The 9,872-nt window shown below is 43.0% G+C and overlaps 1 protein-coding gene across 1 annotated transcript; it reads right to left on the bottom strand.

The window, feature by feature from the left end:
* Window positions 1–427: 427 nt before the first annotated feature.
* dusp5 (dual specificity phosphatase 5) lies at window positions 428–6,013 on the bottom strand. Its single transcript, XM_062388779.1, has 4 exons — window positions 5,530–6,013; window positions 4,399–4,538; window positions 3,590–3,809; window positions 428–1,307 (listed from the first exon to the last, which is right to left on the bottom strand). The coding sequence occupies exons 1-4, from the start codon at window positions 6,011–6,013 to the stop codon at window positions 901–903; spliced, it is 1,251 nt and encodes a 416-aa protein (XP_062244763.1). The 3' UTR covers window positions 428–900.
* Between the last annotated feature and the right edge of the window lie 3,859 nt (window positions 6,014–9,872).

Genomic DNA, 9,872 nt, shown 5'->3' with positions numbered 1-9,872 from the left:
TTCCTATTGGGACGTTTTCTTTATCCAAATTTCCTAAATATAATGCAACATGCATGTTTTTATGTTTGGTATTTTGCATAGGTTGTACTGGGTTGCTTTAACTTGACAAATATCCTGGCAACAAACAGTCTGATAAAAACTGTACATACAAGTGATCGCCTATTTCAATCTGCTGTTAAAGGCTATGAGTCACTGCAGGTGTCACTGTTGTCTCTTCTTCTTGTATCCTGGCCTCCCCTGTTCCTCGGGGAGAGGTTCAACGTAGGCCTGAAGCTGTTATGGACAGTTTTAGAAAGTAGTATTGATTTTTCCCCTGTCTTTCTGTTTACAGGAATAAATGTGCCAAACATTGCAGGGAATGAATCCACCTGCAATTCCATCAGACTCCCCAGCTACATATTCACATAGAATGCTGCAATGATGACTTGACAACAAGCACATTTTTGTGTTGAAAACATTTATTAAACACATACTCATATCCACATTATTGAAAAAGATCGGACAGACAGCAATTCTTCAAATAAATTAAATTCAAATGCATGACTTAATTTGTGAATAGGCAAATAAATCACAATAACTACCTAAGTCATGTATATTGCAGTTTATAAGTGTGCTGTGTGGTTTCATCTCTGCAGTTCAGAAGGAAGGGAAACGGCATCAGTGGCTGCTGTAGGCCATTCACTTAGTAGGCTTTACAAATACCCATTGTTAATGTCATCAGGAACAGTTCCTACTGTGACAAGTCACAAAGTCTGCTGTGAAAAAGGCCTATAGGCCTCAAGTCCCATAGACAGAACTCTATTATCTGACCTCAGTCTATCTACTGGTTTCCACACCAGGCACACAGAGAGCAATTCTTAAAACTTTTTCAAGTAAGACTATAAGCAGTCAAAGTTCATTTTAAGGCAGTGCAGTTATTGGGCTCAGTTTGAACTGGTGGTGGACTGGGGACTGCAGGTAAGAGGTAGGGAGGGAGATCACGGATGGCTCAAAGTTTTTGGTGTTGAAGGTGGTGGTGAAGTCGTTGGCAAAAAAGGATGCAGACTCCGGGACGCAGGGTGTGGCTGGTTCAGGTGTGGCAGCGTGAGCCGGAGCCATGGAGAGGACCTCGGACTCAAACTGCAGCAGCTGACCCATAAAGCTAAAATTGGGTGAGACGACATCTCGCCGCTGCTTGATGATGTCAAAGGCCGCATCCAGTCGCAGCTGCTGCGTCCTCATGATGTAGGCCATGCAGATGGTAGGGGAGCGTGAGATGCCTGCTTCACAGTGGACAAGAACTTTCCCCCCTGATTGCTTCACGTGATCTGGAAGGAGAAGGGGACAATCAGCGTTAATGACAATCAGCGTTAATGAAACATCTGATATAGAGACAGATCATTTTTTCTTTCTGTAACAAGCATCAAATGAATTATTGAAAAAACTGTTGGTCCAGTTCAAAATATCAGCCATGGTTATTTTGTCGGGTTTTATTATTGTTTTGTTGCCTGTAATTTAGAATTTTAAAGTGAAGTGGTGATGGAGGTGTCACGATGAATCAAGAGGGAGTTTTGAACTGTGATAATTATCAAATGGAAGAATCCCATTATAACTATAGAATTAGTCCTGTATGCCTTACTCCCACGCAATAATTCATGTCAACACCTTTTCACATCTTATCTACACACACACACGCGATATATAGAAAAACAACAAATCAACCTTCTCAGAGAAACACTTCCTGAAATACCAGTTCCAGTTTTGCACACAGACGCTCGTGAGTCACAGAGCGCAGCTGTACATGAGACTTTCTCTCTCCTACGCTGCTGTGGGGGCGCCGGGCGCTGCTGCAGAGTTCACTGTGGCACAGAGCTCTGAGTTCTAATTCAGAGCTGCTGCAGCACTCCTACACACTTATATGGACGTTCTAACGCCGATACAGAAATCTACTTTCTGTCATCTGCCAATGACACATTTCAAGATTTTGTAAATTCTCAGAACCCCTTATTACTACACACATTTTCTTTCTGTGTCTCATGTTTAGAATTGGTCTCCCGACATGCACATAGCTCCACAAAGCTAAGGCACACACCTACACATTTATCTCTCACTCTCTCTCTCTATCACATTGAGGGTCACTTCTGTCTGGTCATGAGTGTCACTGGAGGGCAAAAAATGCATATTTCTGACATCTGTGATCGCTGATTCCCCACCATGAATGAATTATGAATTTCCCATCTGCAGTGGCAGATGCAACGAGATGAAAGAGAGGTTACAAAAATGGACTGACAGCAGCGGTGGGTGTTATAATAACCACCCTTGAGACAAGTGATGCATCCTCATTGGCTGGAGCTGTCATGACATGCTTCAGCTGCTGTTTTCATCCAGGCGGGTCAATGATATCTATTATCTCCTGCCTGACTGTACATTTGTCACTAGGTCAGTAAGGGGTGTTGTTTGGTGAGTGATGAGGGCTGACAAACTTCTGTTGCCCTCCTTGAAAGTTGGCGGAACCTGCCCCTTGAACAATTCGCTACAATGCACAAAACCAACAACAGCAGCCACCAAATACTGGTCAGCCAAACTGCTCATGGGTAAGCTTTGTCCTTGGTTATGCCTGACTATAAATAGCTACCAGCACATTGTGTACATCTTTTGCTGCCGCTGCTGCTGCTATTATCCTGCACCCCTCTCCTCTCCTCTCCCACACACACACACACATTCACACGCACACACACACACACACTCTTCCTCAGTGACACATTCATTGCCCTCTGACTGCCCCCTGGTAAATCAATGATCCCTAACTGTAAACAACCATCAACTGCGCTATTCTATTTGTGTCCGTCAACTAGCTTTTATCCTCCAACCAACCAGCAAAACAACTCTGAGTGAGTGTGTGTGTGTGTGTCAGCCCCCAACCTCCTCTTCCTCGCTATTACTAACCACGGACAGCTCACCCAGTTGTCACATTGACTGACCACACCCGGCGGAGTAAGCCACTGAGATTAGGCCTGGGAGGCGATGACGGCATGGGAGCGTCTTTTTCAAGTTAAGACGGAAAGGGAGGGAGGAAGGGGAAGGGGGGCAGTGAGCAAATCCTGAATGAAAGCGGACTGGCTGGATGTGTTGGCTGGTTGGATGTGGGGCGGGGGTGGGGGGTGGTGGCGGTGTCGTGGCTGAAAGCTGGCGATCAAGTTAAACAGATTACGGCCTGGTTTCTTTTAGCCCTCTATTTGTGAATGGCAGCAGGCGCAAGGCAGCGATGAAGGGGGGTTTACATGAGGACGCATCTCCGAAATAATCACATCTATGTTTAGGTGTTTTCTCTGACTCTAGCTCGACTGTTTTTAGGCTCCTAGAGGGGATGTCTTACTATAAGTATAGTGAAGCTTAACGTCCAAGAAAGGACTTCATCTTGGCGCTGGTGTATTTATTCACCTCTCTAGCTGCATTGAGATAGTTATGAATGTTGAGCTGAGTGAATCGGCTACTTTATAAGACGATAAAAGGGAAAGGCCCGATCCTGACACAACATCAATCTTCAAACGGAAACCCTCATCAAGAAAATAATTAAAGCAGTATCTCTGGTTAATTTCCTTCAACTCACCAATAAACTCTATGGCCTCCTGGAAGTGGGAGCTGATGTCGGCCATGTGGCTGTCCTCCACGGGGATCCACTTGTAGTCGTAGTGGCCCTTGGTGGGCTGCAGGTCTCTGCGTGACACGTTGAGCAAGGCCGTGATGTGAAGGTCGCTGAGATAGTCCTGTCTGGAGGCGTGGTAGGCACTACCGAGGTAGAGGAAAGGCAGGATCTCTACAGGTTTACCCTGAGGGCGAAAGGGGGGGAACAGAGACATGAGACGTGTGGATAAGGACAACACACAGCCTCCCTAATGCCTTGATGCATCTTCGTCAACCCATGCTCAATGCGTCTCTAAGAAAAATGTACCCATAGTCTGAGTCACAACATTATGGAGGAATTATGGAGCTGCGACATGCAGTAACGCAAAATATGTCAACCTCAGACACAATAAGTGTAAGGCAGCCACGCACTTTCTATTTGGGCAGTGGTGGTTATAAAGGAAAGGTCAGGGATGAAAGAGTGTTTTCCTCTCTGGGGCGTCCTGGTGTCAGCTGGCCACCAGTGAGTGATCTCTCCCCCTTTTTTGAGCCAAATATAAGACGGCTGGGTAGCGGTGAAGGTCAGAGAATATCATGTGTATGATGAGTTGTTTTTTTTGATGAGCTTGATGCCAAATATAAATCTCTGTAATGTCAGCGGGGCTTGGATGTAAGTCTGCTTTTCGTTTTTATAGCTTTATGTACCGTTAAAAATATAAATCTGAGAGAGGATGTGCAGCACTGTGGCTGTGTGAGAGATGGGAAGAACAGAACAGCGAAGGGGTGTGTCCGTACCTGATCGTAATCTGGTTTGTGGTGAGAGAGCTTCTCGCTGTGGGTGTTGACTCTCTTCTCGGTTTCAGTTCCGCTCTGGTCGATGGTTTTCACCTCAGTGCAAAGTTCAGGGTATTGAGAGTGGAAGTTCTCGAATCCTCCTGAGCAAAAATAAAGGGGGGGAAACACGAGTGTGAGCTCAGAATAATACAATCTGCACCCCCTGACACACACACACACACACACATGTTGTGAAATGGCAGCGTTTATGAAACAGTCTTAACAGCGGCCTATAACCTTTATAACCTGATTATAAGCGCGTAATTATGGAGGCTGGAGGACCGGTAATCCTTTCAGGCCCACATCCTGAGGAGGACGCAGAGGTGACAGACGGAGATGGGTGTGTGTCAACACCTTATCACCCCGTCGAGGTATTCGTTTACCTTCGGCTGTGGTGGGGTTTCACCTTTATTTTTTATTTTTATTTTCCATCAATTAAAGATATGGCTCCACCAATTCGCCTGCGTTTCTCGCCCACTGACTCATCGGCTCCGTTGACGCACACAGAACATTTATCTCCCCGAGTAGTGAGAGAACAACACAGGCGGCTCAAGAGGAGGAGGACAGTGGGAGAAAAAAGACTTGGCTTTATATAACAGTGTACGTGATTGAGACAAGTAAGACTAAATATAACACCTCTGGACTAGTCCCAAATATAGCCGCTTAAAAAGGTGATAAATAAATAAATGAAAGTGAAAAACCATCAAAAACCGTGCCTATGATAACATGTTCAATTATATTAGAGCCTAAAATCAATTTGACGTATAATATTAAAACTACTCATACTTTTAATAGACTACATGGGTTATTTTAACCTCGTCAGCCAACAACACACGCTATATGAAGACAAAATCTGTGAAGTTTCAGTCCAAAGGAACATTTTCATCTTTAGCATAAAAATAAGATCATAAAACATTTGATAAAAGGTATACAGGGGATGTTTTAACCCTTCATGGTGGCTTTTATACATTATACTATGTTTTCAAAGTCAGGATTGTCTGTAAAAGAGGAAGGAAGAAGAAAGCCAACTACACAACAGATCAGGTCTATCTCCTCTTTCTGGATTTAAACTCATTTCCAAACAGCTCTCACCTTTCAGGAAACAGATGTTGGCTCCGCTCGCCAGATGCGAGAGCGTGTTTATCACCATTTGTGCTACACTGTCCTTTTTCAGTTTTTGCCAGTGGGACGTCCGGTCATCCACGGCTACGATCGCCGAGATGCTGCCCTCCCGCAGCCGGAAGAGCGCTCTCTCGTCCGGGATGACGAACTGCAGAGGCAGCGGTCCTCCCCGGGACCTCCGGACCACCACCGAGTTGAGGTTGACATTGACGGAGCCTCCGATGCTGGAGTTGGTGAAGGAGAAATACGGCCGGCAATCCACAATAAGGCAGCTCCCACTCTCCTTCCTGATCATCTTCCTCAGACGCCGGCAGTCGATGCTGGTCACCTTCATGATGTTATTATTGTTATTATTATTATTATTGCCTAAAGAATCAAAGTGGAGGGATACGGGCGAGTGCGGAGCCCCGTGCGAGTCTGTGTCTACATTTCCTCTGAGGGGATTCCGGCCCATCGGTTTTATGTGAATGGAACCTCCGGCGCGTGACGTCACGACCCACATATGGACACCGGCGAGGTGTGACACGACGAAGAAGGCCCGCCCACAGCGATGACTGGACCGAAACCCCGCCTCAGTGCCTAGTGAATAAAAACAAGACAGGACCACTGCTGTGTGTGTTTGATTCAGACATTACTCATACACACACAAACGCACACACACACACACATGCACACACACCCACACGAAACCTGAAATCCTTTTTTCGTTTGGTTGTTGTGTTGACTTCAGCTATTGGCTAATTGAATTTGTTCTACTATGCCATAAATCTCAATGCCTACAATTTTTTTTAATAATGTGTCAAAAGGATGCTTAAAACACCAAGGCCAGAATGACAAATCTTCAGAGAGAGACAAATATAATAGAGAGATACATGTCCATGATGGACAATATGTCCAGTAACACGTACACAATGTAAATCCAAAACGCAGATTTTACAGTAATATCAGATCCAGGCAAAAATCTAAATAATACTGGGCTGCCCCAAACAATCTTTTCACATATCTATCAACGTGCTGATTGTTTGCTTGATTCATTTATTATTTGTCTAGTCTGAAAAATAAAGAACCAACAATTTTTTTCCAAAAGCCAAAGATAATTAATTTAGTTTTAAATTGTCTTCAGCATATCAGCTTCACAAATGTACTTAAATTATCAATCAATTATAGGCTTGATTTGTTGCTTATTTTCTGTACGTCAGCAAACAAAATAATGAATTAATCATTCAGGCAAAATACTACAATTTGAGTGAGTTCATATACATAAAATCGTGAAACACCAGATAACCTACACAAACATACTGTACACCAATATATGAACAATCACACACACACTTATGAGAAAAGATGCAGAAAAATATTCCAGTTGCTTTATTACCTATACTGTTATTATAGGATATTAGATTACACATAATATACTGAAGATCTGCAGAGACATAACATTTACAGTGATACAACAGCAACTGAAAGGAAGCATATAACATATAATGACACTAGTCGCAAGTACCACACCCAACATGCAGTGAGCTAAAGCAAACTCCTACTTCCGCTCTGTCCCATGTATAGCCCAGTGGAGCAGCCACATATCCACCAGCATGTAAGCCTAATGCCCCCAAATGAATTAACAGGCTTAAGCGTCACACTCCTAGCACTCACATGACAGCCAATCAATCCTAACACGCAGCTTATGCCTCCGTTGGATCCTGTGTGCACGCGTTTTGGTTTGGATTTCAATGTGTGTCCACCGAGTGTCGTGTGTGTAATCCAACTGAAGCCATTTTGGATTCACACTGTGTGATACTCGCTGTACAGAACGCTGTGCTCACATCTGAAAAAGCACTTATTCATGTAATAAACTATTGTCATCAATCTGTAGAGAATTTTGATCAGGCCGTAGTTTGAAATTTTATGAAACACGTATGAATTTTGTTTTAGAGTTTTTGAAGAGAAGCTTGGCATTAAACTGTGATATCTGTATGTTAAATATGAAGCTGCAGCATAAAGACTGGAAACAATGGGATACAGATACAAATGTTTGAAGCAGCAATTGCAGCTGTTCCTGTAATGACAAGAAAAAAATAATCTGTGTGTAGTAAACATTGGATTGAAAGTTTAAGCAGAGAAATAAAACTACAAGGAATCACCTGGATAAGGGAAAAGCGGATAAATTAACTTAAAAAAACCCCACTACACTGACACTAATCTCCAAAGATATGCACACAGTCAATCATCTGTACCTGAACCACCATGTCGATCGTTAAGGGGCCCAACATAAACATGTATTGATGTATTGATTACGCTCATTCAGTAGAGAGTATGTCACACATCCGGAAGCAGCCACTGTGTCATTGTTGTAGATCATTCCTAATAATGTAAAACAGCCAAACAGATGCTATATTCTTCGTATAGACACAGAAACCAAGAAGACCCTATACAAATACAGATACAATGGAAATAATTGAAAAAAATATAATAATCTCTTCTTTTTGAGGGCGGGGGAAGCCAGAGCCTGGTGGATGAGCCAAAGATAAACAAGGTAGATAGTTTTGCAAAGATTCGATTTTTATGTTGTTTTGGCCTTGTGAACAGAATCTGTTAGAAATGATTCCAAGTATCCCAAAGTGTTGGGCATATCGGAATTACTGTTAATATTGTAATACAGATGCACAATAACTTTCCATCTCCAGTAAAAACCTACTGGTATTTGGTTCCATTCATTCATAGTTTTGCTATCTGATCACATCTGAGTGGATTGTGTTATTACATGTTAATGATCTCATCAGATAATAATTTGATGACTACTCTGAATCTTTGACTCACTACAAACAGAATGTATTGAATTTTTTTTTTTTGTTTCCCGCCCAGACTGCGACGAATGTTCAAGATTTAAAAGCCAAAACATGCTTAGTGAATACACCGTGTAAACAAGAGGTCCTCTTGGGTCAAATGAATCCGACAGATATGAGTTACATCATGTTGTGTCTGCTGCACGAATGCGTGGGAATATGTAATGAGGGCAAAACAGAGACAGAGAGGGAAGAAAAGCGACACAACACAACAGATATGTGACAAATGGTCAGACAGCGAGACAGACTCAGAGACAGAGAGACAGACACAGACACAGCTCCAGTCACCCACACATACAGATGGGAGTACACCAGACCAAAAAGAGGAACGACAGACAGACAGACAGACAGACTGATGGAGGGAGGGATGGATGATGGATGGATGGATGGATGGACGGATGGATGGATGGATGGATGGATGGATGGATGGATGGATGGATGGATGGATGCTGGTGGAGGATTAGAGGGGCAGCAGGCAGCGTGCCATATGGTCCAGTCTAATCTGGGCTTGTGACATCATGGCTGATGGGCGGGGAGTCCCACCATCCATTTCCAAGCCCTCATTTCATTTAGGGGTTTCTTAGTGTCAGCTGTAGATAACAACAGTGAACCCAGATGAGCCACATAAACAAGATGCATGTCTTTCTCTTTTCCCTGTGTATCTCCTTTCTTCTTTCTGTCTTCACCTCTCCTCTGCTCTCTTTCCCCGTCCAAATGCACGTCCCTCCGGCCACAGTTCTGTGTGCACGGAGCCCTGTAGTTAGCTGACAGGTTATTAGGACTGTTGTGTCAACTGTGATTGCGTCTGACACACTATTTTCACAAAGTGTGACACTTGTGTGCTGACGTCACCGGGTCAGTAGTGCAAATGTTCCACCAAAAGTTTGAGTTTTGTTTTTGTTTTCTTAATGTTCAACGTTTAATCGATCATGCCGTAACAAATCCTCCTCATTTACCTCTTGTTCTACTTATTTAATTATCTGTTGATGAATAGCTTAGTTTATCTACAGAAGAATTATATGACGGATTAATCATTAAAATCATCTTAAGTAAAATGTTTGCAGGATTTGTGGTTTCTTAATCCACCATTAGTAAATTGTTTATGGGTTTTGGACTACTGGTCAGACATAACATTTTAAGAGGGGAAACTCTACAACGAAAATAGTAAAGAAAATATTGATTGGACCCAGCTAGGCAGACCATATGGAACGTATCGGTCAGTTATGTGAAGTGATCTCTGTGACCTTTTTAATTGTTAACAAGAAAAATAAAAGAATGTATTGGCAGAGAATTCCATATGTTGGATTCTCAGAAGAGTACCGTGAACTGAGATTGGGAAGTACGGCAAGTGGGGTTGTTTCTCAAGTTGACAAAAACAACGCTTTGAATAAGTATGACATTTGATCATTAAAGGGGAAGTTTTTTCCTTTTTTCCAAGACATGCATAAATAAACCAATGTAAGGCTGAGA

This window comes from Platichthys flesus, chromosome 5 (assembly GCF_949316205.1).
Source record: "Platichthys flesus chromosome 5, fPlaFle2.1, whole genome shotgun sequence".
Taxonomy (NCBI): domain Eukaryota; kingdom Metazoa; phylum Chordata; class Actinopteri; order Pleuronectiformes; family Pleuronectidae; genus Platichthys; species Platichthys flesus.
The sequence above is the reverse complement of the archived record's forward strand: the minus strand, read 5'-3'. Positions and strand labels throughout refer to the sequence as shown.

What these genes read in the sequence shown, in the direction of transcription:
- dusp5 (XM_062388779.1), bottom strand. Translation starts at nt 6,013, where the DNA reads ATGGGCCGGAATCCCCTCAGAGGAAATGTAGACACAGACTCGCACGGG. An exon ending in ACAAACCAGATTACGATCAG is followed by an intron (nt 3,810 to 4,398) that starts GTACGGACACAC and finishes TTTCGCCCTCAG; the next exon opens with GGTAAACCTGTAGAGATCCT. An exon ending in GGAGGCCATAGAGTTTATTG is followed by an intron (nt 1,308 to 3,589) that starts GTGAGTTGAAGG and finishes TTCTCCTTCCAG; the next exon opens with ATCACGTGAAGCAATCAGGG.